Source organism: Haliotis rufescens, unplaced genomic scaffold (assembly GCF_023055435.1).
Source record: "Haliotis rufescens isolate VD_foot unplaced genomic scaffold, xgHalRufe1.0.p SCAF_45, whole genome shotgun sequence".
NCBI classification, from domain to species: Eukaryota; Metazoa; Mollusca; class Gastropoda; order Lepetellida; family Haliotidae; genus Haliotis; species Haliotis rufescens.
In genome coordinates, this window is record NW_025964168.1 from 942,270 (window position 1) to 970,114 (window position 27,845).

Genomic DNA, 27,845 nt, shown 5'->3' on the forward strand with positions numbered 1-27,845 from the left:
CTCGTGTTCACTTCAACGAACAGGCCGATGTGTGGGCAAGCTATACGGAGATTGATCATTCGACAGACTCTCATAATCTGTTTTCAATTGATCTAGGACGTCCGGTGGGGAGTTTGACACAGATCCATCAGGATAAGTTACTTCCATAGGAATAATATTTCGCCGTTTATTACCTACGCCCAATTTTCCAATAGTCTTCCAAACATACCAACTATATCCCTCAGCAGCTTCAAAATATCATCTTGAACAGTCTTTACCCACTTTTTATCATCCAAAACTGGCTCCCACAGGAGATATCGCTTGGATGAGATCAAGCGATATCTACACTGTAGATATCGCTGCAATGAAATTACATCACAATGCTTTGCAGACCATTGTGACGTCACTGGTTACATGACGTCACAATCAATTGACATCACCAATGGCTCTGCTACTGAGGCTGTTTGCAGTACTTTTTTACACTGAAGACACTGCTAATTACTGTCTACAAATTGAAAAAGTTGAAAGAATGATGTTGGATGATAAATAAAATCTCACCCTCGTGTCTTTTGATATCAAATATATCAACACTCGTTGATAAAAGTGGCAAAAATCCTCGGCTTGACATAGAGAACAAAATTGGGTGTCTTCAGATCTTTGTTTAGCGTATTGAGAACTAAGATCTTAATGACATCGAATTACGTTACGCTTGAAGCTCGCAACCATCACCGCTCGTTAATCCATCAAATCAATCCCACCACACTCACACACCCTAACCATAAATTACCAGTCCACGGATCACTCGTTTTCAGCGAAATGTAGTTATTCTTCCTCTTGTATGACTATTGCATTAAAACTTTGCCTTCCATCTCTTCTAGCTGTTTGGTGCTGTCTTCACGCAGTTGGTAGATTTCTGATTTATCAATTAGGAGATTATTAGGAGCATTGATCTCCACTTTCTTCATATCTCGTGCATAGGCTTGTTATTTCACTACGGATACAGTCAATTTTCCTGATTATCTCAGCAGGGTGTTCTCGAAGTGAAACAGAAATAAACGTTTTGACTTCACTTACTATGTCAGGCGTAATGGCGGCTAGTGAACTTTCTGAAGGAGCAGCAAAATTTTTTTCTGCCGAGTGTTTAGGCACAGCTTCCACATAATCGTTCAAATTGGTTGTGTGAGTCACAGACTGAGGCTCCCATTGGAGTATTGCTGTGCTGAGGCGTCTAATTGATGCCATTTTGTGCTAGATTGCTGGGGGGGGGGGGGGGGGGGGGGGGGGGGGAGTGGGGACATGCATGAGCTCCCCATCTGAGTAGTCCTTGATCACGAGTGAGAAAGTTTGGTTTTACGCCGCTTTTTGAAATATTCCAGCAATATCACGGCGGGGAACACCAGAAATAGGCATCACACATTGTACCCATGTCGGAAATCGAACTCCGGTATTCGGCGTGGGCGCTTTAACCACTAGACTACTCCGCCGCCCCACTTGATCACAAGGTGGCGATATACTACATTAACATATATACTGTACTATTAACAAACAAAACTTGGTCTAATTGTAATTGAATAACTCTGTGAGTGTGTGTGTGTGTGTGTGTGTGTGTGTGTGTGTGTGTGTGTGTGTGTGAGTGTGTGTGTGTGTGTGCCGTCCCATTAGGATACAATGGATTTTTCCTCTTCGATCTCATATGACTACCGGGGCGGGAAGCTGACCTTGGGGTGCGGCAGTTTAAAATTGTTAGGGTCGGGCAGCCTTCAATACGTTACTACGTTTATCTATACTGTATAACGGAATCGAATTGGAATTCGAAAACGTGCGCTCGGTAATCATGTTTAAAATCGTAACCACACATGAATTTTATAGGGTTTGAGATATATAAGTGGGGAATAAAAAGTTCTTCAACCCAGTTCATCAATCACTCATTTTACGAACGCATCCTTCAACTCCTCCCAGCGATAGCCCGTTCACGGAGCTCTCTATAACGAGTGTAACGAAGGTGTCACGCGCTGGGAAGGAGCTTGCGCATCCTTTAGCGATGAGGAGGTAACTCTAAATACTGAAGCGCACTTCCGGTATAACTGTAAACTAAAGCACGTGCAGATATCAGCATCACGTAAATACTAACTTGTTGAATAACAAGATGTGAGAGATGTTGACTGTGACGTAACGAATTAACAGTTTCTACATATGGGAAATTAATGTTTTGTCCATAAGTTAAACAAATTTGTTGGTTTTCTGTGCTCGTTTTCTCTTCACAAACTTTTCGTAACCGTGTTCACCATTTGAGGGATGTATGTTATTAATTTCATGGAACTCTTTTATGTAAAATGTTAAATTAGTAAACATTTCAATTATAAAGACTTTTAAGTTAGCTGCACAGTAACTGCAGCGCAATATGGAGTCAGAATCCATCACGGAAATCAGCCCACCTCCAGCTAAAAAGGCGAAGGTAGAACATGAAGCTGCTGAAACAACTGCGGACAAGACGGTGTCAGAGGACGTGAAGGGCACTTCAGGGGAGACAGCTGCCACAAGCAGTAACACGAAGGACAGTAGGCAGTGTCATGTGTCGGAGTCTGATGTGGGGATCACGCAGTATGTCAGCAGTCACCAAGGGTTCACTGCCATCATAAAGCAGAGGTAATATGAACATGAATCATGGTATACGTATTATCTGTACTGGAAAGCCACCAATTATCGCCAAGGACCAATAATCGCAATCCCTTTATAGCCCGCACGTGATCGCATCTCATTTTACTTTTGGTCTTTTTCATTAGAAGAAAAAAATATTTATCCAAAAATGATGAACAAAACAGACACTTGAGAGGAAATATTTAAAAAAAACACCATAATCACATGATCACCTTGCTCAAATTCAACTTCAGAAAAGACATGGACGGTGTCACGTGACTAATTCACGAAAATATATAAATCAAACAACACGTTGATGCACCTTCAGTACTGTCATTGATTTCTATCTGTCTGGAATTTCTTCCCCAAAATACAATTCTGAAACCTTTTTGAGCTATATTTCCAAAAATGCATAACCTGTATAACGCAATATCCATACTACATAGTATTATGGATAAGCATGTGTAGATCAAATTTTTGGGAATATTGGTTTATGTCAGTTTTCAGACGACAAATTGATAATAGCTAAAGTGTATTTTATATAACTGAAGTGGTGTGCGTGATCACATGGCATGTGCTGTTAGGATGATGACGTTAACTGGTACAGTAAGTCAACAGGAAAGTTCTATTTCCACTATTTTGATTCCCTATGGTAGCGTTATAACAGAAATCAACTGAATCTTATTTAACGGACAGAGTGAGTGAGTTGGATTTAACGCCGCTTTAAACAGTATTCCAGTCATATCACGGCATGTCAGCTTAATGTGGGAGGAAAGCCCCAAGTGATGCAGGTCTTATACGTTTACCACTTTGGTGAAACCCACGGGCACGGGTATGGTGCTGACAAACCTAGAAACATAATCAGGGCGAACTGGGATTTGAACCCACAATCATAGGTTTCTGGCATGCCCAAGGGATGCAACTCTGCACAGCGAATTGCAGCGCTTTAGACGACTGGGCCACCCATACCCCCTCACAGACAGAAATAAGTGCATTTGCTCATAGTTTCACAAACAATAAAGTTATTGGTGCAGTCAACTTTGTACATGCACTATGTCAGATATAACATGAAAAAAATGGCGATAACTTGTCAGTGACCAGTACATGGGGGCGGAAGCGTAGCCTAGTAGTTAAGACATTTGCTAATCATGCAAAATTCACCACATGGGTACTTTGTGTAAAGCCCATTTTAAGTGTCCCTTGGCATGACATTAGCGGGAGAGATATGACAATCGGTATTGGGAGAAAAGGTACAGGTTATCGACGTGAGGATTGTGAGAATATGCAGGAAATACCCACATATGCTTATAATGGAATTTTTTCGACATTGGCGAGGTCAGATTCTTAGGAAGGAGTCATAATAAATTAATATGCATTAGGCGAGGTAAGACCCTTTTTATTACAATCTAGGCCTTGATCATCGATCAGATCATCTTGACTGGGCGCAGCCATTTTGTTTGAAGCAAAGGCAAGTAATTCAGGGGTGGAATCTGATAGGAGGGGCATAGAAGGGACATAACTCATAATAGCCACTGGTGGCACTACAATCAAGCCCAGAAATTCCAGCCTAGTTCAGCAAGGGTGGAAACTTGACTCATATTGTCAGTTAACACCCTTGCCTCATGAATATGACTACTACAATAAAACTAAAAATTGGTGACTGATGTGTCCTGATGATATCCCATAATGTAGCTGTGTGTTCCAGGTATTCCGATTTCATCGTTAATGAAGTCAGCAATGAAGGAACGGTAGTCCACCTCACTTCTACAGACCTACCACAAGAAGTGGAGGAACAGGTTGGCATATACGTGTAGTCTTTAGAGTCTTTACTTGAAGGGAGAAATTATGATTTATAGAATAACCCAACAAGCTACAAGTGCTCACAGAATATCAGTCTTATTTGCATACCTGTTTGTTTTAGTGATCTTAATGTGTTGATTGAACACAGGCCTCACATATATATGAACTGTACTGCAGTGAATAAGGCAGCCACATGCTGTTACAAAATGTTGATGTGCTGTTGTAATGAACACTTGCAGACCATTGTGACGTCATTGGTTACCCTGACATCACAATCAAATGACATCACTAATGGCTCTGCTACTGAAGCTGTTAGCAGTTCTTTTTACACTTGACACTGCTTATTACTGTCTACAAACTGAAAAAATTGAAAGAATGATGTTGGATGATAAATAAAATCTCACCCTCGTGTCTTTTGATATCAACACTCATTGATGAAAGTGAAAAAACTCCTCGGCAAACCTCAGAGATTTTCCACTTTTATGAACTCATGTTGATATATTTGATATCAAAAGACACGAGGGTGAGATTCTCTATATATCTGCTACATAAAATACACATACAAACATTCAGTGGGCAGAATAGGTCCCAATGCAAAGCGTGACAGAGAGGTCAAAATGGCAGCTGTTTGTAACATGTAGTAGCAATGGAGCCTTTTTGTCATATACTTATATATATATGAGTGGTTTTCATAGCATCACTTCATTAAGCAGACAAAGTAAAAACATGACTCGAAAGCAACCAGGGGAGACTACTCTCACTGATCAAACCAATATGGCTGAGGGCTCTAGCTATCATACCGCTGTGATAAGACCAGGCTCTATTTTATATACAATCACTTGATATTGTCAAAGGGTAAAGAAGATTTGGCTTGTATAGCCATTACTGTAAGATAAGATCTCTCGGTAACCATAGAGACATAGTTTTTATCATGTTTATATTTGAAGGTTTTGCATTCTCCATATTCAAACCCTCCCTGCATTGCTTGTTGTGTGTCAGTTGCCTGCAGGTTTTAGCAAGATCCTAATGTTGACAGGTGGCGCTATCCCCTGACCCCAACATCCTGTCGGAGGAAAACCAGGCCAAGCTACAGGCGCTACTGGATGACACGGACAAGAATGCGGCCATCTTGATTGAGGTGAGCAATACAGTTTGCTTCTTCAATGCTTGATAACAGTTGTAACCATGGTAACAGTAAGTTGTTATACCTCCATGAGATCTGATTGGTCCATGTGACCTTAATACAATACTGTGTAACCCGCCCTGGAGGGCAATAAATTTCTCACCAGGAGAAAAAAATATCTTTGGCCACAGCGAACGATGCAGGCTGCATATGGTTTCTGAGGGGCAGAATCAATCCCTTACACCCCGCTTCAAAGCAAAATGCCGCACACTTTTTCCGAGTCAATGAAAGTCATGTGACATATCACAAGTTAACCTCAGCTCAGCCGAACAGCTGTTTTCTATCAATGTTCTTTGGTTAATTCTTTTACAATGTCACATTAAAACATGTCGGTAAGATAAATTCATTGTGGCAGGATCATGAGGGGTACATGGGGTTTTATACGTCTCTCATTAGGTTTTATACCACTCGCCTCCGGCGTTACACAAAAAGACCCATGTACCCCTAGTGGTCATCCTACAACTTATATTATTGGTGTTTGATTAAGGTGTATATTGTAACAGTTGATGAAGGTGTCTATTGTTAGCTGATGAAGGGGTATGTTGTCATAATAGCTGCTGTTGTTGTTGTTGCTGTTGTTGTTGTTGTTGTTGTTGTTGGTGGTGGTGGTAGTACAGTTGATGAAGGGGTATGTTGTTATAAGAGCTTTATGAAGGTGTCTGCTGCTGCTGATATTGTTGTTGTTGACAGTTAGTTGATGAAGGGGTATGGTTTTTTTGTTTTTTTTAAAAAAGTTTTTATTGTTCCAATAATTGTTGCCGTTGATGAAGGGGTATGTTGTTGCTGCAGTTGATAAAGGGGTATGTTGTTGCTGCAGTTGATGAAGGTGTATGGTGTTGCAGGCTGCCCTTGACAAGGAGGCTCGGACGAAGATGCACAAGGCCATCAAGTCTCTCTTCCCGTCCCTCAACAGCAACACGGTGGAGGAGGATGGACAGAAAATGCTCAGGATCACCAAGATGAAAGCTGGTAGGATGAGCTGACAGCTGATATTCATTAGCTAGTGTATGTCAATGTGGATGCTTCAGGTTTTGTGAGAATTTGACTGTTGCCTCCACACTTTGCTTTTGGAGCCATGACATACTTTGACATTGCAGGGACCCAGATCTAGGCCTTCAATCTCAAACAGGGTTGTTAACCAACAAAGTGGTAGACAAATTTGTTCATGCCAGCAAGATATGAAAATAATATTTAAATTTTATAAGTTCGGAAAATAGTCAAATTTTGAGTATCTTCAGAGACACAAAAAAAACCTCTGAGAGATGAAACTTGATAACGAAAAGGATTTGATCATGATCATGATGATATGACTGATTTGCCTGCGGAATTGAAAAATTAAGATATTTTATTAAATTCATTATTTTCTTCAAATGTGGAAAATATGGAGAACTGATCTTTGTTTATTATACCCCAATCTAAAAGGGCAGGGTTTTATAGTTATACTAATTAATTCTGTCTGTCAATCCGTCTGCCTGATGCCGTCTGCCTGATTCATATCATTTTGTGACAGTAACCTTGCTTGGCTGATGAATGAGAAACCCTCATCAGTGGCAGCCTTCTTATCATTTTGTGAGTAATATGGTGAGCTTTTCCTCATGTATGAGAAACCCTCACCAGTGACAGCCTTCTTATCATTTTGTGGGTTATATGGTGACCTTTTCCTCATGTATGAGAAACCCTCACCATTGACAGCCTTCTTATCATTTTGTGGGTTATATGGTGACCTTTTCCTCATGTATGAGAAACCCTCATCAGTGACAGCCTTCTTATCATTTTGTGGGTTATATGGTGACCTTTTCCTCATGTATGAGAAAGCCTCACCAGTGACAGCCTTCTTATCATTTTGTGAGTTATATGGTGACCTTTTCCTCATGTATGAGAAACCCTCACCAGTGACAGCCTTCTTATCATTTTGTGAGTTATATGGTGACCTTTTCCTCATGAGAAACCCTCACCAGTGACAGCCTTCTTATCATTTTGTGAGTTATATGGTGACCTTTTCCTCATGTATGCGAAACCCTCACCAGTGACAGCCTTCTTATCATTTTGTGAGTTATATGGTGACCTTTTCCTCATGTATGAGAAACCCTCATCAGTGACAGCCTTCTTATCATTTTGTGAGTTATTTGGTGAGCTTTTCCTCATGAGAAACCCTCATCAGTGACAGCCTTCTTATCATTTTGTGAGTTATATGGTGACCATTTCCTCATGTATGAGAAACCCTCACCAGTGACGGCCTTCTTATCATTTTGTGGGTTATATGGTGACCTTTTCCTCATGTATGAGAAACCCTCACCAGTGACAGCCTTCTTATCATGTTGTGAGTTATATGGTGACCTTTTCCTCATGAGAAACCCTCATCAGTGACAGCCTTCTTATCATTTTGTGAGTTATATGGTGACCCTTTCCTCATGTATGAGAAACCCTCATCAGTGACAGCCTTCTTATCATTTTGTGAGTTATATGGTGACCTTTTCCTCATGTATGAGAAACCCTCATCAGTGACAGCCTTCTTATCATTTAGTGAGTTATATGATGACCTTTTCCTCATGTATGAGAAACCCTCATCAGTGACAGCCTTCTTATCATTTTGTGAGTAATATGATGACCTTTTCCTCATGTATGAGAAACCCTCACCATTGACAGCCTTCTTATCATTTTGTGAGTTATATGGTGACCTTTTCCTCATGAGAAACCCTCATCAGTGACAGCCTTCTTATCATTTTGTGAGTTATATGGTGACCTTTTCCTCATGTATGAGAAACCCTCACCAGCGCCAGCCTTCTTATCATTTTGTGAGTTATATGGTGACCATTGCCTCATGTATGAGAAACCCTCATCAGTGACAGCCTTCTTATCATTTTGTGAGTAATATGATGACCTTTTCCTCATGTATGAGAAACCCTCACCATTGACAGCCTTCTTATCATTTTGTGAGTTATATGGTGACCTTTTCCTCATGAGAAACCCTCATCAGTGACAGCCTTCTTATCATTTTGTGAGTTATATGGTGACCTTTTCCTCATGTATGAGAAACCCTCATCAGTGACAGCCTTCTTATCATTTTGTGAGTTATATGGTGACCTTTTCCTCATGTATGAGAAACCCTCATCAGTGACAGCCTTCTTATCATTTTGTGAGTTATATGGTGACCTTTTCCTCATGTATGAGAAACCCTCATCAGTGACAGCCTTCTTATCATTTAGTGAGTTATATGGTGACCATTGCCTCATGTATGAGAAACCCTCATCAGTGACAGCCTTCTTATCATTTTGTGAGTAATATGATGACCTTTTCCTCATGTATGAGAAACCCTCACCATTGACAGCCTTCTTATCATTTTGTGAGTTATATGGTGACCTTTTCCTCATGTATGAGAAACCCTCATCAGTGACAGCCTTCTTATCATTTTGTGAGTTATATGGTGACCTTTTCCTCATGTATGAGAAACCCTCATCAGTGACAGCCTTCTTATCATTTAGTGAGTTATATGGTGACCATTGCCTCATGTATGAGAAACCCTCATCAGTGACAGCCTTCTTATCATTTTGTGAGTAATATGATGACCTTTTCCTCATGTATGAGAAACCCTCACCAGTGACAGCCTTCTTATCATTTTGTGAGTTATATGGTGACCTTTTCCTCATGAGAAACCCTCATCAGTGACAGCCTTCTTATCATTTTGTGAGTAATATGATGACCTTTTCCTCATGTATGAGAAACCCTCACCAGTGACAGCCTTCTTATCATTTTGTGAGTAATATGATGACCTTTTCCTCATGTATGAGAAACCCTCACCAGTGACAGCCTTCTTATCATTTTGTGAGTTATATGGTGACCTTTTCCTCATGAGAAACCCTCATCAGTGACAGCCTTCTTATCATTTTGTGAGTAATATGATGACCTTTTCCTCATGTATGAGAAACCCTCACCAGTGACAGCCTTCTTATCATTTTGTGAGTTATATGGTGACCTTTTCCTCATGAGAAACCCTCATCAGTGACAGCCTTCTTATCATTTTGTGAGTTATATGATGACCTTTTCCTCATGTATGAGAAACCCTCATCAGTGACAGCCTTCTTATCATTTTGTGAGTTATATGGTGACCTTTTCCTCATGTATGAGAAACCCTCATAAGTGACAGCCTTCTTATCATTTTGTGAGTTATATGGTGACCTTTTCCTCATGAGAAACCCTCATCAGTGACAGCCTTCTTATCATTTTGTGAGTTATATGGTGACCATTTCCTCATGTATGAGAAACCCTCACCAGTGACGGCCTTCTTATCATTTTGTGGGTTATATGGTGACCTTTTCCTCATGTATGAGAAACCCTCACCAGTGACAGCCTTCTTATCATTTTGTGAGTTATATGGTGACCTTTTCCTCATGTATGAGAAACCCTCATCAGTGACAACCTTCTTATCATTTTGTGAGTTATATGGTGACCTTTTCCTCATTAGAAACCCTCATCAGTGACAGCCTTCTTATCATTTTGTGAGTTATATGGTGACCTTTTCCTCATGTATGAGAAACCCCCACCAGTGACAGCCTTCTTATCATTTTGTGGGTTCTATGGTGACCTTTTCCTCATGTATGAGAAACCCTCACCAGTGACAGCCTTCTTATCATGTTGTGAGTTATATGGTGACCTTTTCCTCATGAGAAACCCTCATCAGTGACAGCCTTCTTATCATTTTGTGAGTTATATGGTGACCCTTTCCTCATGTATGAGAAACCCTCATCAGTGACAGCCTTCTTATCATTTTGTGGGTTATATGGTGACCTTTTCCTCATGTATGAGAAACCCTCATCAGTGACAGCCTTCTTATCATTTTGTGAGTTATATGGTGACCTTTTCCTCATGTATGAGAAACCCTCATCAGTGACAGCCTTCTTATCATTTTGTGAGTTATATGGTGACCATTGCCTCATGTATGAGAAACCCTCATCAGTGACAGCCTTCTTATCATTTTGTGAGTAATATGATGACCATTGCCTCATGTATGAGAAACCCTCATCAGTGACAGCCTTCTTATCATTTTGTGAGTTATATGGTGACCATTGCCTCATGTATGAGAAACCCTCACCAGTGACAGCCTTCTTATCATTTTGTGAGTTATATGGTGACCTTTTCCTCATGAGAAACCCTCATCAGTGACAGCCTTCTAATCATTTAGTGAGTTATATGGTGACCATTGCCTCATGTATGAGAAACCCTCACCAGTGACAGCCTTCTTATCATTTTGTGAGTTATATGGTGACCTTTTCCTCATGAGAAACCCTCATCAGTGACAGCCTTCTTATCATTTAGTGAGTTATATGGTGACCATTGCCTCATGTATGAGAAACCCTCATCAGTGACAGCCTTCTTATCATTTTGTGGGTTATATGGTGACCTTTTCCTCATGAGAAACCCTCATCAATGACAGCCTTCTTATCATTTTGTGAGTTATATGGTGACCTTTTCCTCATGTATGAGAAACCCTCACCAGTGACAGCCTTCTTATCATTTTGTTAGTTATATGGTGACCTTTTCCTCATGTATGAGAAACCCTCATCAGTGACAGCCTTCTAATCATTTTGTGAGTTATATGGTGAGCTTTTCCTCATGTATGAGAAATCCTCACCAGTGACAGCCTTCTTATCATTTTGTGAGTTATATGGTGACCATTGCCTCATGTATGAGAAACCCTCACCAGTGACAGCCTTCTTATCATTTTGTGAGTTATATGGTGACCTTTTCCTCACGTATGAGAAACCCCCATCAGTGACAGCCTTCTTATCATTTTGTGAGTTATATGGTGACCCTTTCCTCATGTATGAGAAACCCTCATCAGTGACAGCCTTCTTATCATTTTGTGGGTTATATGGTGACCTTTTCCTCATGTATGAGAAACCCTCATCAGTGACAGCCTTCTTATCATTTTGTGAGTTATATGGTGACCTTTTCCTCATGTATGAGAAACCCTCATCAGTGACAGCCTTCTTATCATTTTGTGAGTTATATGGTGACCATTGCCTCATGTATGAGAAACCCTCATCAGTGACAGCCTTCTTATCATTTTGTGAGTAATATGATGACCATTGCCTCATGTATGAGAAACCCTCATCAGTGACAGCCTTCTTATCATTTTGTGAGTTATATGGTGACCATTGCCTCATGTATGAGAAACCCTCACCAGTGACAGCCTTCTTATCATTTTGTGAGTTATATGGTGACCTTTTCCTCATGAGAAACCCTCATCAGTGACAGCCTTCTAATCATTTAGTGAGTTATATGGTGACCATTGCCTCATGTATGAGAAACCCTCACCAGTGACAGCCTTCTTATCATTTTGTGAGTTATATGGTGACCTTTTCCTCATGAGAAACCCTCATCAGTGACAGCCTTCTTATCATTTAGTGAGTTATATGGTGACCATTGCCTCATGTATGAGAAACCCTCATCAGTGACAGCCTTCTTATCATTTTGTGGGTTATATGGTGACCTTTTCCTCATGAGAAACCCTCATCAATGACAGCCTTCTTATCATTTTGTGAGTTATATGGTGACCTTTTCCTCATGTATGAGAAACCCTCACCAGTGACAGCCTTCTTATCATTTTGTTAGTTATATGGTGACCTTTTCCTCATGTATGAGAAACCCTCATCAGTGACAGCCTTCTAATCATTTTGTGAGTTATATGGTGAGCTTTTCCTCATGTATGAGAAATCCTCACCAGTGACAGCCTTCTTATCATTTTGTGAGTTATATGGTGACCATTGCCTCATGTATGAGAAACCCTCACCAGTGACAGCCTTCTTATCATTTTGTGAGTTATATGGTGACCTTTTCCTCACGTATGAGAAACCCCCATCAGTGACCTTTGCCACGTAGGTTATAAGCAAGACTCGCCACAAAGAGAGACATTGTCCGGCGTTGAGAGAAACTTGTTATTTAGGGGGTGCCAGGCCATGTATATAATGCCAGTGCTGTTTATGACATCGTGGTAATACTATGAGGTCATAAGAGTACAAAAGACATACATAAATACATGATCATTTTTCAAAATGACAATTGATCTAGGGTCAAAATATTAATCAATGTCAAGTCAAGTATACCATATCCGGCAAAGTTTGTTGATGATGCACCAGTGCATCTTTGAATCATGCCATTACTCAAATTTTAATGCCATCAGTATATCTCCAAAATCAAAATTGTCCTTCAGCTCATGTTGGAGTCGAGGTCGGGGGAATTTGTGAGCCCTGCTCACTTTTTATCCCCCCGCCACGAACTAGAATGGATGCCATCCGTCAGGTTTTGTTTCTGGAGCAGAACTAAAACTAATGAGAGATATTTTAAACAAACTTGGCACATAGATAAGTCTAGTGGTGAACTGGTGCCTTTTGATAGTTTGGGATTTAAAAAAAATAAAATTTGAGTTTCTATGACACTGACTTTGGTGGTAGTGCTTTCTTCCTGAGCAGATCTTGAAAAACGTGCTATATTTCTTCACCAAATGTTGCATAGATAGGTCAAGTGGTAAACTGGTGCTTTTTGATAGTTTGGGATTTTTGAAAAATTTATTTTTTGAGTTTCCATGGCAATGACTTTGATTTAGACTGAAAATGGCGGTAGTGCTTATATCCGGAGCAGATCTTGAAAACAGTTCAATATCTCTTATCTTGCACACAACCGGACATGTCATATTGGCAGGGGATATGAGTATTTCATGCTTGTTGACATGTAAGAATATGTAGCACTGCAATTAAGATCAAATCATAGCATTCAGATTAAGAATAGTTTTAGATGTATGTTATGAGCAACAGTCTCAGTTGAATAGTTTTACCTTCACTTTCACAGACCAGCGTACACGTCCAGAGTGGAAGCCAAGTCGGGGAAACTACTGCCGCTTTGTGTTGTACAAGGAAAACAAGGACACCATGGATGCAATCAACCTCATCTCAAGGCTAGCCAGGTAAGTAGTGTGCCTTCATCCTCGTCTTAAGATTAGTCAAGTGAGTAGGTGTCTTCAGCCTCATACCAAGATTAGCCCGGTGAGTAGGGCGCCTTCATCCTCGTCTAAAAAAACAGCCAAGTGAGTAGGTGCCTTCATCCTCGTCTGAAGGCTAGCCAGTTGAGTAGGTGCCTTCATCCTCGTCTCAAGGCTAGCCAGTTGAGTAGGTGCCTTCATCCTAGTCTCAAGGCTAGCCAGTTGAGTAGGTGCCTTCATCCTAGTCTCAAGGCTAGCCAGTTGAGTAGGTGCCTTCATCCTAGTCTCAAGGCTAGCCAGTTGAGTAGGTGCCTTCATCCTAGTCTCAAGGCTAGCCAGTTGAGTAGGTGCCTTCATCCTAGTCTCAAGGCTAGCCAGTTGAGTAGGTGCCTTCATCCTAGTCTCAAGGCTAGCCAAGTGAGTAGGTGCCTTCATCCTCGTCTGAAGGCTAGCCAGTTGAGTAGGGTGCCTTCATCCTAGTCTCAAGGCTAGCCAGTTGAGTAGGTGCCTTCATCCTAGTCTCAAGGCTAGCCAGTTGAGTAGGGTGCCTTCATCCTAGTCTCAAGGCTAGCCAGTTGAGTAGGGTGCCTTCATCCTCGTCTGAAGGCTAGCCAGTTGAGTAGGGTGCCTTCATCCTAGTCTCAAGGCTAGCCAGTTGAGTAGGTGCCTTCATCCTAGTCTCAAGGCTAGCCAGGTGAGTAGGTGCCTTCAACCTCGTCTCAAGGCTAGCCAGGTGAGTAGGGTGCCTTCATCCTCCTCTGAAGGCTAGCCAGGTGAGTAGGGTGCCTTCATCGTCATCTCAAGGCTAGCCAGGTGAGTAGGGTGCCTTCATCGTCATCTCAAGGCTAGCCAGGTGAGTAGGGTGCCTTCATCGTCATCTCAAGGCTAGCCAGGTGAGTAGGGTGCCTTCATCGTCATCTCAAGGCTAGCCAGGTGAGTAGGGTGCTTGCCAACTGACATATTTAGCTACCTACAATTATATTAAATCTCAAAGCTGCCTGATATATATTATATCCCTTTGTCTCCTGCCCAGGTTGAAAACTCAACTGTTCAGCTACGCAGGTACGAAGGACAAACGAGCCAAAACATCACAGGAGATCACTGCATTCAGGTGAGGCTGCATTCTCTTCAGGATTCCATCATGGGAGGTCGAGTTATCTCCCTTCTAACTAGACACAAACTTTGACTAAATATTTGAACTTCCAAGACAATTTTCAAATCAATAGCACCCATGCACCCATGACTTGTTAAAGGGTGAATTTAAATATCATGACTCACATGGAACAGTGTTCACCGAGATTGGGAAGATTTCAGAGACTTCGTTGGCTCAATAGTTATGCAATAAAAAAATTATTTGATCAACTTGGATTTCAGAGTGACCGCCAACAAGCTTCAGGCCGTCAACGCGAGACTTCGAAATATGATGATGGGAAACTTCAGGTAGGGAAGAAATGGCCTCAGTCCAGATACTTAGTGGACGCTGCTGGACAGCCAGACCTCGTTACATGTCCTTAAACATACACATGTTGTATGCTCCAGAGCTTGTAGAGTTTGACCTCCAGTCTTCAGATGTCTAACATTATTACCTGCCTCACCACTATCTGGAGCGTGTACACAGTAAACATTGATTGTAAAGAAGTGACTGTGATGTGTAAATAAAACATAATATGAATGTAAAAAGCAAAAACATTTGGATGTAAATAATAAGACTATGAATGGGAAAAACAAGCATTTAAATGTGACTTGGAAATTCATGGAAGAAAATTGTTAAAACTTGATTGTAAATTGGAAAAAAAAAAACATGATTGTAAATGGTAAACACATGATTGTATATGGTGAAAATGTGATTGTAAATGGTGAAAGTGTGATTGTGAATTTTGAAAGTGTGATTGTGAATGGTGAACATGATTGTAAATGGAAAACATGATTGTAAATGGTGAAAGTGATTGTAAATGGAAAACATGATTGTGAATGGTGAAAGTGTAATTGTAAATGGAAAACATGATTGTGAATGGTGAAAGTGTGATTGTAAATGGTGAAAATGTGATTGTAAATGGTGAAAGTGTGATTGTGAATTTTGAAAGGGTGATTGTGAATGATGAACATGATTGTAAATGGTGAAAGTGTGATTGTGAATGATGAACATGATTGTAAATGGAAAACATGATTGTGAATGGTGAAAGTGTAATTGTGAATGGTGAAAGTGTGATTGTGAATGATGAACATGATTGTAAATGGAAAACATGATTGAGAATGGTGAAAGTGTGATTGTGAATGATGAACATGATTGTAAATGGAAAACATGATTGTAAATGGTGAAAGTGTGATTGTGAATGATGAACATGATTGTAAATGGAAAACATGATTGTGAATGGTGAAAGTGTGATTGTGAATGATGAACATGATTGTAAATGGAAAACATGATTGTGAATGGTGAAAGTGTAATTGTAAATGGAAAACATGATTGTGAATGGTGAAAGTGTGATTGTAAATGGTGAAAATGTGATTGTAAATGGTGAAAGTGTGATTGTGAATTTTGAAAGGGTGATTGTGAATGATGAACATGATTGTAAATGGTGAAAGTGTGATTGTGAATGATGAACATGATTGTAAATGGAAAACATGATTGTGAATGGTGAAAGTGTAATTGTGAATGGTGAAAGTGTGATTGTGAATGATGAACATGATGGTAAATGGAAAACATGATTGTGAATGGTGAAAGTGTGATTGTGAATGATGAACATGATTGTAAATGGAAAACATGATTGTGAATGGTGAAAGTGTGATTGTGAATGATGAACATGATTGTAAATGGAAAACATGATTGTGAATGGTGAAAGTGTGATTGTGAATGATGAACATGATTGTAAATGGAAAACATGATTGTAAATGGTGAAAGTGATTGTAAATGGAAAACATGATTGTGAATGGTAAAAGTGTAATTGTAAATGGAAAACATGATTGTGAATGGTGAAAGTGATTGTAAATGGAAAACGTGATTGTGAATGGGAAAGTGTAATTGTAAATGGAAAACATGATTGTGAATGGTGAAAGTGTAATTGTAAATGGAAAACATGATTGTGAATGGTGAAAGTGTGATTGTAAATGGAAAACATGATTGTATATGGTGAAAATGTGATTGTAAATGGTGAAAGTGTGATTGTGAATTTTAAAAGTGTGATTGTGAATGATGAACATGATTGTAAATGGTGAAAGTGATTGTCAATGGAAAACATGATTGTGAATGGTGAAAGTGTAATTGTAAATGGTGAAGGTGTAATTGTAAATGATGAACATGATTGTAAATGGAAAACATGATTGTAAATGGTGAAAGTGATTGTCAATGGAAAACATGATTGTGAATGGTGAAAGTGTAATTGTAAATGGTGAAAGTGTGATTGTGAATGATGAACATGATTGTAAATGGAAAACATGATTGTAAATGGTGAAAGTGATTGTAAATGGAAAACATGATTGTAAATGGTGAAAGTGTAATTGTAAATGGAAAACATGATTGTGAATGACAAAAGTGTGATTGTAAATGGAAAACATGATTGTAAATGGTAAAAGCATGATTGAAAATGGTGAAAGTGTGATTGTTAATGGTAAACATGATTGTAAATGGTGAACATGATTGTAAATGGTAAAGGTTTTATGGTAAATGGTGAAAATGTGAATGTAAATGGTAAAAGCATGGTTGTAAATGTGTAACATGTTTGTTTCTAGTTATGTAAAGGACCCTCTGAAGCTTGGACAGCTGAGAGGGAATCACTTCCAAATAGTGCTTAGGTAAGTTCTACATGTCCACAATGTCCACACTATGTAGCTGATGATCTCTGAGCGATCTACGGAGTAATCGAATGTCAGAAATACAGACTCCTAACTGACAAGGGAGAGTCAATACATAGATTGATGTAATGGCAGCATGGTGTTTGGGTAGAATTAGTCTCCAGGGCTCCAAGTACATTCTTTTACTTACTTGTTGATAACTAAGTAAATATACTGTAAATCTTGAAATTAACGCGAGCGTGAATTAAATGCGTAAAATGCTTGCTTGCTTGCATTAATTTACTTCGCATTCATGTCTCCAAAATGACTATCAACAATAAGACCGCCTCACAGCACACGTTGGATAGTGGAAATACAAACTTGAATATAAACACAAACATGGTTTATTGAGCAGCAGTTGTAACAAGTATATAACTATGTCATTCAAAGAATAGGAATTACACAATGGGCATCTGGTGAGTTATCACTGCTGGGGTCAAGAGTTTTACCCACTCGTGTCAAGCTTGTTGACCCCTTCTCCACATACCAATCAGAGAACTGTTGTTGGTTCAATTTTTTTGTTGCCTTTGAACTTCCTTAATGCCAGTCAACAGATTAAACATATAAACTATGTGTTATTTTTAGGGAAATCACTGTTTATTGTTTTTACGGAAGTGCTCTACTCAGTGCTTATAAGCGGTGCTATTTGCTGTTTGATTGGATTTAGGTAAGGATGTGTATCATTTCACTGGGGTGGGGGGAGTTGCATTGATATTTAGTCACATTTTGGGCTAGGGGTCAGCAGTCGTATTAATGTGGAGACGCATTATTTCCAGATTTACGGTATTAAATTACTAACCAAAATGAAATTCAAGTGGCCATGCGTAGTGACACATGTCGTAGGAGGCGGCTAACGGGATAGGGTGGTCAGGCTCGCTGACTTGGTTGAAGCATGTCATCAATCCCAACTGCGTAGATTGATGCTCATGACATCAATCACTGGATTGTCTGGTCCAGACTCGATTATTAACAGACCTCCGTCATATAGCTGAAATATTGCTGATTGCGGCATAAAAAAAACAACCAACCAACCAACCAATCTTTCTGATGTTTATAGAAATGTGACGGGCACCGACGACCAGATCACTTCTGCCATGACATCACTGAAGACCCGTGGTTTCATCAACTATTACGGCATGCAGAGGTTCGGCACCACATCCATCCCGACACATCACGTGGGCAGGTAGGTCCGCTGCGGAGTCTGAAGCTAGTGTAGAATCTCTGGTAAATCAACTTGATCTCTGGGGGCACTGGTGGCCCAGTCGTTAAGGCAACGGATTCGCTGTGAAGAGTTGCGTCCCTTGGGCACGGCAGAAACCTATGATTGTGGGTTCGAATCCTGGTTCGCCCCGATTATGTTTCTAGGTTTGTCAGCAGCATACCCATGCTAGTGGGTTTCACCGAAGTAGTAAACATCTGAGACCTGCATCACTTCAGGCTTTCCTCCCACATTAAGCTAACACGCCGTGATATAACAGGAATAAAAGCGGCGTTAAACCCATCTCACTCACTCAACTTGAACTGTACAAGGAACGTGTGATGACTGTCACAGCTGTCACAGGTGCTCTGAGAGGTGTCCAGGGCATTCCCCCTCTACCCACTACATGGCATATGGCTGACTGATGACGAAGGGATGGTTACTATGTGTGTCTTGGCTGATGTGTGTCAAAGTCAAGGTCAAAATTAGTTTATTTGTGTGTAGACTTCTGTTGAGTGTTGACATCCAGTTTTGACAAAATTCATCTACAAGACATGTTTTAAGCACCCCAATGAAAGCTATATTGTCCCCAACAGACTGGTTTATCCATACAAATCATCATGCCGCTATGGCATTGCAAGGGCGGTCGGGTAGCCTAGTGGTTAAAGCGTTCGCTCTTTATGCCAAAGACCCAGGTTCGATTCCCGACATAGGTACAATGTGTGAAGCCCATTTCTGGTGTCCCCCACCGTGATATTGCTGGAATAATGCTAAAAGCGGCATGAAACCATACTCAATCACACTCACTCACTCACTCACTCACTCACTCACTCACTCACTATGGCATGGCAGTGTTCCTGCTGTGGACCACTGGTCTGTTTGCCTGGCTCCGACGGGGTTATATACAGGCTGCTGGGATGGAGCTGGAATGTGGCTTACAACAAATACAGAGCAATATTCTCTCACTCACAGATGTGATTAGATCAATACTTAACAGACATTTTGGGATCTTCCCAATTTTGGAAGCCATTTCTGATGCTAAGGGTTTTGCTTAAACAAGGATAAAAATCTGGTGAAAGTATATCTGTTTAGCGCTGCACTCAGCAATATAGTAGCTATATGACAGCGGCCTGTGAATAATTGAGTCTTGACAAGATAAACCAGCAGTTGATATGAGCAGCATCCCACACCATCTGGTTACAATGGCACACAGTCAGTCTGAAACTGACCACCTGATGCTACTTTGTAGCAATTCCTCTCTCACTCCAAGCAGTGGTAGACATATTCTCAAACCCAGGTCCCCCTGTGGTGCTATAGGTATGACAGTTCCATGTTTCTGCTGGGGAGTGGTAGACATATTCTCCAACCCGGGTCCCCCTGTGGTGCTATAGGTATGACAGTTCCATGTTTCTGCTGCGGAGTGGTAGACATATTCTCAAACCCGGGTCCCCATGTGGTGCTACAGGTATGACAGTTCCATGTTTCTGCTGTAGAGTGGTAGACATATTCTCCAACCCAGGTCCCCCTGTGGTGCTACAGGTATGACAGTTCCATGTTTCTGCTGCGGAGTGGTAGACATATTCTCAAACCCGGGTCCCCATGTGGTGCTACAGGTATGACAGTTCCATGTTTCTGCTGTAGAGTGGTAGACATATTCTCCAACCCAGGTCCCCCTGTGGTGCTACAGGTATGACAGTTTCATGTTTCTGCTGTAGGGCTCTACTACATGCACAGTGGATGGAAGCAGTGGACCTCATCCTCAAGCCTCGGGAAAGCGGTATGTTGTTTTTGGTCTTATTTACGTAAATGATTCCGTGTACAGGAGATTATGAGGAGTTGCCCAGTCATCTAAGGAGTCTGAAATTGCTCTACGGAGTTACATCCCTTGGCAGTGCCAGGATCCACTTGTTGGTTTTTCATATCTACGATTCAGCCTGATTATCATCTTTGATTTGTCAGCATTCATTTAAGACTGGTAAATGTGTATGACCTTCAACACTTCGGGCTTTCCTCCCACATCTAGCTGATGAAATATAATTGAATGATGTTAAACTAGCTCAAAATGTAGAAGATACATGACGTCCTAAACAATTGTGACCCTTAATTTGACAGCACCATACTTGTGGTGAACATAATCAACATCTGTTAACAGCAGGCTGAATTCAGCAAAGAGGTAAACATATGGGAGAAGACGGTAATAAGTGTTCCACTTGTGCCCAATCCCTTTGTCTTTTTGGACAATAAAATATGTTTCATAATAATAACAACAAGGACTGATCCTGGGTTTGAATCTCACAGTGAATGGATCCAGGCTCCGCTGAGGGAGACTTTTGGATTCGCAAGATGTCGGAGAGTGGTATAGTCCTTTACTGCATGTCTTTCACCCTTGAGTTTGTCTGATGATTACAGGGGACGACAGTATGAGGAAGTGCCGGGAAGCATGGGGCAAATCACGTGATGCCAGCGCTGCTCTGAGGTACGTGCCAAGTCACCACAGCATCGAGAGGACGTTGCTTGAGACACTGATGAGGCAGGGCGAGACCAACTATGCCAACGCTCTGCAGGCGGTGAGTCAGAGCAATAGAAGTGGTTGTATTGAAAGTAATATCTAGAACCAATATTACCCCTACAGTCAGCTAACACATACAGAAGTAGTTGTATTAAAAGTAATATCTAGAACCAGTATAACCTACAGCCAGCTAACACATACGGAAGTAGTTGTATTGAAAGTAATATCTAGAACCAGTATTACTCACAGCCAGCTAACACATACGGAAGTAGTTGTATTGAAAGTAGTATTTAGAATTCATGCTTGTAGTAAAGACATGTAATGTATTGCAGGTCATGTGTACTTTCTGCTGGGCGTTGTTATATGTTTTCCCAATATTTTGTGGTTTTAATCAAAGAGCTCAAGTGATTTGATGTACTTTGCGAGGTAGGACCCTCATTTTGAAGTTTGCTATCAGTTTCACACACTGATCACAACATGTCCACTTCATGCTCCCACCTTGCGCAGATGGCCCTGTCTAACAACGCAATTCAGTGTGCAGAGTTGTGTCCCCTAGGCATCCCAGAAACCTATCATCGTTGGTTCGAATCTGGTTTTTGCCCTGGTTTGTTTCTAGGTTTGTCAGCACCAAACCTGTGCTTGTGGGTTTCACCAAAGTTGTAAAACATCTCAGACCTCCATCACTTTGGGCTTTTCTCCCACATGAAGCTGACCTGCTGTGATAAAACGGAAATGCTGTTTAAAGCAGCATTACACTAAACTCACTCACTCAATTAAGTAATCATTGCTTTCAGCTTCCAAGGAACACGCGTCTCATGTACGCCCACGCCTACCAGAGTTATGTGTGGAACTCCATGACTTCTCGCAGACTGGACGAGTTTGGCTACAAGGTGAAGGTTGGGGACCTGGTCATCCCGCACAGCATCAACTGGGAAAGGAAAGGTGAGAGGAATAAGCAGATTAATGGACATGCTGAAAACGTTAGACTGCATGTATTCACAGGTTCAAAAATACTTAAGTTTATATTTAGAATTAATATGTCTTTCTATATGTAGCTCCATTATTGTTTGAACACTGTATTGAATAATGATATTAAAGTCTTTTCTGGTGAATAAAATCAAAAGTTTTTCGGTCATTATATACTTCAGGAGAAGCTGGAGAGTCAAAAATGCAGCCGACAGTTGTGACAGACGAAAACCAATCAGAATACAGCATGCAGGACCTAGTGTTGCCACTACCAGGCCATGATGTCATCTACCCTGAGGGCAAGGGTAAGTGTTGCTACTCCCAGGCTATGATGTCATCTACCCTGAGGGCGAGGGTAAGTGTTGCCACTACCAGGCTATGATGTCATCTACCCTGAGGGCGAGGGTAAGTGTTACCACTACCAGGCCATGATGTCATCTACCCTGAGGGCGAGGGTAAGTGTTGCAACTACCAGGCCATGATGTCATCTACTCTGAGGGCGAGGGTAAGTGTTGCTACTACCAGGCATGATGTCATCTACCCTGAGGGCGAGGGTAAGTGTTGCTACTACCAGGCCATGATGTCATCTACCCTGAGGGCGAGGGTAAGTGTTGCTACTACCAGGCATGATGTCATCTACCCTGAGGGCAAGGGTAAGTGTTGCTACTACCAGGCCATGATGTCATCTACCCTGAGGGCGAGGGTAAGTGTTGCCACTACCAGGCCATGATGTCATCTACCCTGAGGGCGAGGGTAAGTGTTGCCACTACCAGGCCATGATGTCATCTACCCTGAGGGCGAGGGTAAGTGTTGCCACTACCAGGCCATGATGTCATCTACCCTGAGGGCGAGGGTAAGTGTTGCTACTACCAGGCCATGATGTCATCTACCCTGAGGGCGAGGGTAAGTGTTGCCACTACCAGGCCATGATTTCATCTACCCTGAGGGCGAGGGTAAGTGTTGCCACTACCAGGCCATGATGTCATCTACCCTGAGGGCGAGGGTAAGTGTTGCCACTACCAGGCCATGATGTCATCTACCCTGAGGGCGAGGGTGAGTAGTGCATCATGGGAAAACAGGCAGGGTACAGGCACGCATCGGATTGACAGTCGCTATGGGGATTTCAGTGCAGTAATAGAAAATCTCACCCTCATCTATCAACCCCCCCATAAAAGTTTAAAACTCTGAGGTTCTTCTTCTTTCGCTGAATGCTGAAACATTTGATATCAAAAGACACTCAGGTGAGATTCTATTTACCATCTAAATCTTTCTTCCAACTTTCAGTCTGTAAACAGTTTGTAATCAGTTGATAGCATCTTAAGTGTGAAAAGTAAAGCTAACCAGCATCAGTGAGGGTCAATGAGGGTATGGTTTGTAGTGATGAGGTGAAAAAGATGAACATGGTTTTCTTGATATTTACATAGGTCCTTATGATGGTTGCTATGGATTGTTTCAGTGGGCTCCTGGTACCGAGAGCTGATGGAGAAGGATGACCTTGACATTGACAACATGAAGCAGAAGAACAAGTAGGTCCAATCAGTGTTCCTCATCAGTTAGTCGTCCTAAACCCCCTTTCTATGATTACCTGTGAAGACCTGCTTCACAAATAGAATTCAACTTCATTATTCTTTCAATGTGACGATTCAGTACGGATACTGGTACTGTCATCGGGTAACCACCTCCGTGGTCTAGTGGTAGATTTAGTACGGATGCTGGTACTGTCATCGGGTAACCACCTCCGTGGTCTAGTGGTAGATTCAGTACAGGTGCTGGTACTGTCATCGGGTAACCGCCTCCGTGGTCTAGTGGTAGATTCAGTACGGATGCTGGTACTGTCATCGGGTAACCACCTCCGTGGTCTAGTGGTAGATTTAGTACGGATGCTGGTACTGTCATCGGGTAACCACCTCCGTGGTCTAGTGGTAGATTCAGTACGGATGCTGGTACTGTCATCGGGTAACCACCTCCGTGGTCTAGTGGTAGATTCAGCACAGATGCTGGTACTGTCATCGGGTAACCACCTCCGTGGTCTAGTGGTAGATTCAGTACCCATGCTGGTACTGTCATCAGGTAACCACCTCCGTGGTCTAGTGGTAGATTCAGTACGGATACTGGTACTGTCATCGGGTAACCACCTCCGTGATCTAGTGGTAGATTTAGTACAGATACTGGTACTGTCATCGGGTAACCACTTCCGTGATCTAGTGGTAGATTCAGTACAGATGTTGGTTCTGTCATCGGGTAACCACCTCCGTGGTCTAGTGGTAGATTCATCACAGATGCTGGTACTGTCATCGGGTAACCACCTCCGTGGTCTAGTGGTAGATTCAGTACAGATTCTGGTACTGTCATCGGGTAACCACCTCCGTGGTCTAGTGGTAGATTCAGTACAGATGCTGGTACTGTCATCGGGTAACCGCCTCCGTGGTCTAGTGGTAGATTCAGTACAGGTGCTGGTACTGTCATCGGGTAACCACCTCCGTGGTCTAGTGGTAGATTCAGCACAGATGCTGGTACTGTCATCGGGTAACCACCTCCGTGGTCTAGTGGTAGATTCAGTACGGATGCTGGTACTGTCATCGGGTAACCACCTCCGTGGTCTAGTGGTAGATTCAGTACGGATGCTGGTACTGTCATCGGGTAACCACCTCCGTGATATAGTGGTAGATTCAGTACGGATGCTGGTACTGTCACCAGGTAACCGCCTCCTTGTTCTAGTGGTAGATTCAGTACGGATGCTGGTACTGTCATCGGGTAACCACCTCCGTGGTCTTGTGGTAGAGCGTCTGCCCGGAGACCGGAAGGTTAGGGCTTCGATCCCCAACTGCATAATACCAAAAGACATTAAAAGATGGTACTTGTTATTACCCTGTCTGATGCTCGGCATTAAGGGGCTAAAATAAGGACTGGTCGGCTCAGAGTCAGTATACTGTCCTGAGTGGGGTAATCATGTTAAACTGTGACATGGTATCTCAGTGTGCTAGCACTATATATCGGCATCAGTCTGGACAGCCACACACACACCCGCATGCACGTCGCTATATAAGTGCAATAATCTTGGACGCGACGTTAAACCCATTTCACCTCATCTTTCATCATGCAAGCAAAAACAGAGAGAAGCGTTATCCATAAGTCAGTCCAGTGTTAATTGATTCTAAGTTCTACATGCCACTAAGGATATATCAGTGGCATATTGACAGAGCGTTGTTTCACGGATGACAACTGTGTGTTTCAGGGATTATTCCCTACCAGGAGACTATCGCCACCTGCTGGTGACCCCGAGAGATGTCACCTGGGACTTGATGACCTACAACGACTTCACTGTCCCACTGTCACAGGGAGATCTGGATGTCATGTTCAACAAACCTCAACCAGAGACTCTCAAGGGTAGGCATACTGTGTAGACTTTATGCTGATGTAGGCTATAGAGGGTAGGCATACCGTGTAGGCTGTTTCCTGATGTAGGCTGTATACTGATGTAGGCTATAGAGTATAGGCATACAGTGTAGGCAGTATACTGATGTAGGCTATAGAGGATAGGCATACAGTGTAGGCTGTATGCTGATGTAGGCTATAGAGGATAGGCATACAGTGTAGGCTGTATGCTGATGTAGGCTATAGAGGATAGGCATGCAGTGTAGGCCGTATACTGATGTAGGCTATAGAGGATAGGCATACAGTGTAGGCAGTATACTGATGTAGGCTATAGAGGATAGGCATACAGTGTAGGCTGTATGCTGATGTAGGCTATAGCGGATAGGCTATAGCGGATAGGCATACTGTGTAGGCTGTATGCTGATGTAGGCTATAGAGGATAGGCATACAGTGTAGGCTACATACTGATATAGGTTATAGAGGATAGGCATACAGTGTAGGCTGTAGGCTATAGAGGATAGGCATACAGTGTAGGCTGTATTTTGATGTAGGCTATAGAGGGTAGGCAATCTTGTAAGCTAATAGGTATTTACTGACTTATATGTACAAAAATGTTTCCAGAAGATTCCTTGTGTCTAGGGTCTCTCTTATATTCCAATATATTTGCAACAGACTTTATGATATACAGAAATGCTTGCCAAATACATTCAACATATAACTGGTTTTGCCACTAGGGAATAATCTTACCAGTTCATGAAAAGAAACTATCACTTTATCACTTTGGTATGTTAAATATTATCACGGTTTATGTCCATTGCTTCTGATGTCAGCCTCCATAAACTTGTGTCTCTATCCCCAGACGGCAAGTTCCGGGCTTTACGGCTGGAGTTTTCGCTCCCCTCCTCAACCTACGCAACAATGGCTCTGCGAGACATCCTCAAGATAGACACTTCCTCCTCCTTCCAGACATCGCTGAATGTCACGACACCAACAGATTGTGAACCAGTTAAAACTTCAGTCAGTTCCAGCTAGCACAGTGGATGTGTGCCACCAACAGATTGTGAACTGGTTAAAACCTCAGTCGACCCGTGAAGATCCGGGGTAGAATAGGTTTTCAGCAACCCATGCTGGCGGTAATAGGCGACTATGCTTGTCGTAAGAGGCGACTAACGTGATCGGGTGGTCAGGCTCGCTGGCTTGGTTGATGCATGTCATTGCATCCAAATTGTGTAGATCGATGCTCATGTCAATCACTGGATTGTCTGGACCAGACTTGATTTTTTACAGACCACCGTCATATAGCTAGAATATTGCTGAGTACGGCGTTAAACAACAAACAAACAACAACAAAAAACTCAAGTCCGTTCCAGCTAGCACAGTGGATGTATGACACCAACAGATGGTGAACCAGTTAAAACCTCAGTCAGTTCCAGCCAGCACAGTGAATGTCATGACCCACGGCGATGACAACCTGCTAAAACAAGCCAGTGTCTGGGATGGTCATTGCACACAGAAGGCATTAGTCTGGTACAGTGTTGTTCTGGAGACCCATGGTGCAACAGTGACCTGGCGCCACCTACGGGCCTTGAAGAGGGTCAACAAGCAGATGATTGCTTGAAGTGTTTCTGGAGGTTTATATTCTGGGTTACTTACTGAAAGCCATGGTATTCCTATTCTACCACACCATCTCCTGGTAGGTTGACGCAGAAGTTTCATTGGTTGGACATTTGTTTTGACCGCCGTAGCTCACCATGAATGGAGAAGATTGGACAATTATTTTTGCTTCTGCAGGTCACCATGTATTAAATTGTTTGGAATTTCATATGACCTCTGTGGATTTCTGTGGATGGAATGCATTGGACATTTGATTTGACCTCTGCAGGTCAATGTGGATAGAAGCAGCAGACGTTTCTGGGTTTCTTGGAGGTGAGGTGAGAGGTGTAATTGGGTTTAACGTCGCGTCCAATATTATTGCACTTATATAGCGATGTGCATGCACGTGTGTGTGTGTGTGTGGCTGCTTGTACTAGTCCGGACTGATGCCGATTTATAGTGCTAGCTCACTGAGATACCATGCCGCAGTTTAACATGAATACCCCACTCAGACACAGTATACTGACTCCGAGCCGACCAGCCCTTGTTTTAGCCCCTTAATGCCGAGCGTCAGACAGGGTAACAATAAGTACCATCTTTTAACGTCTCTTGGTATGACGTGGTTGGGGATCGAACCCCGGACCTTCCGTTCTCCAGGTGGACGCTCTACCACTAGGCCACGGAGGCGGTCGGGTCTCTTGGACAGTATTGTTCTGATTGGTCATTTGGATCAGGAACAGTGGCTCGTATTGAGGCAGTACTTCACTACTGACTTTGCAGATAGAACCATCCTGTGCTTCAT

The 27,845-nt window shown here is 42.1% G+C and overlaps 1 protein-coding gene across 1 annotated transcript; it reads left to right on the forward strand.

The window, feature by feature from the left end:
* Window positions 1-2,047: 2,047 nt before the first annotated feature.
* On the forward strand, window positions 2,048-26,649 carry LOC124127622 (pseudouridylate synthase 7 homolog). The gene is made up of 16 exons (XM_048383185.1): window positions 2,048-2,625; window positions 4,322-4,412; window positions 5,453-5,554; window positions 6,442-6,568; window positions 13,445-13,559; window positions 14,608-14,685; window positions 14,949-15,014; window positions 17,301-17,363; window positions 18,460-18,585; window positions 20,316-20,377; window positions 21,010-21,167; window positions 21,904-22,051; window positions 22,258-22,380; window positions 23,532-23,601; window positions 25,311-25,462; window positions 26,310-26,649. Exons 1-16 carry the CDS (start codon window positions 2,381-2,383, stop codon window positions 26,480-26,482), a joined length of 1,899 nt encoding a protein of 632 aa, XP_048239142.1. The 5' UTR covers window positions 2,048-2,380; the 3' UTR covers window positions 26,483-26,649.
* Window positions 26,650-27,845: the final 1,196 nt, after the last annotated feature.

What these genes read in the sequence shown, in the direction of transcription:
- LOC124127622 (XM_048383185.1), top strand. Translation starts at nt 2,381, where the DNA reads ATGGAGTCAGAATCCATCACGGAAATCAGCCCACCTCCAGCTAAAAAG. An exon ending in CATCAACTGGGAAAGGAAAG is followed by an intron (nt 22,052 to 22,257) that starts GTGAGAGGAATA and finishes TATATACTTCAG; the next exon opens with GAGAAGCTGGAGAGTCAAAA. An exon ending in AACATGAAGCAGAAGAACAA is followed by an intron (nt 23,602 to 25,310) that starts GTAGGTCCAATC and finishes TGTGTGTTTCAG; the next exon opens with GGATTATTCCCTACCAGGAG.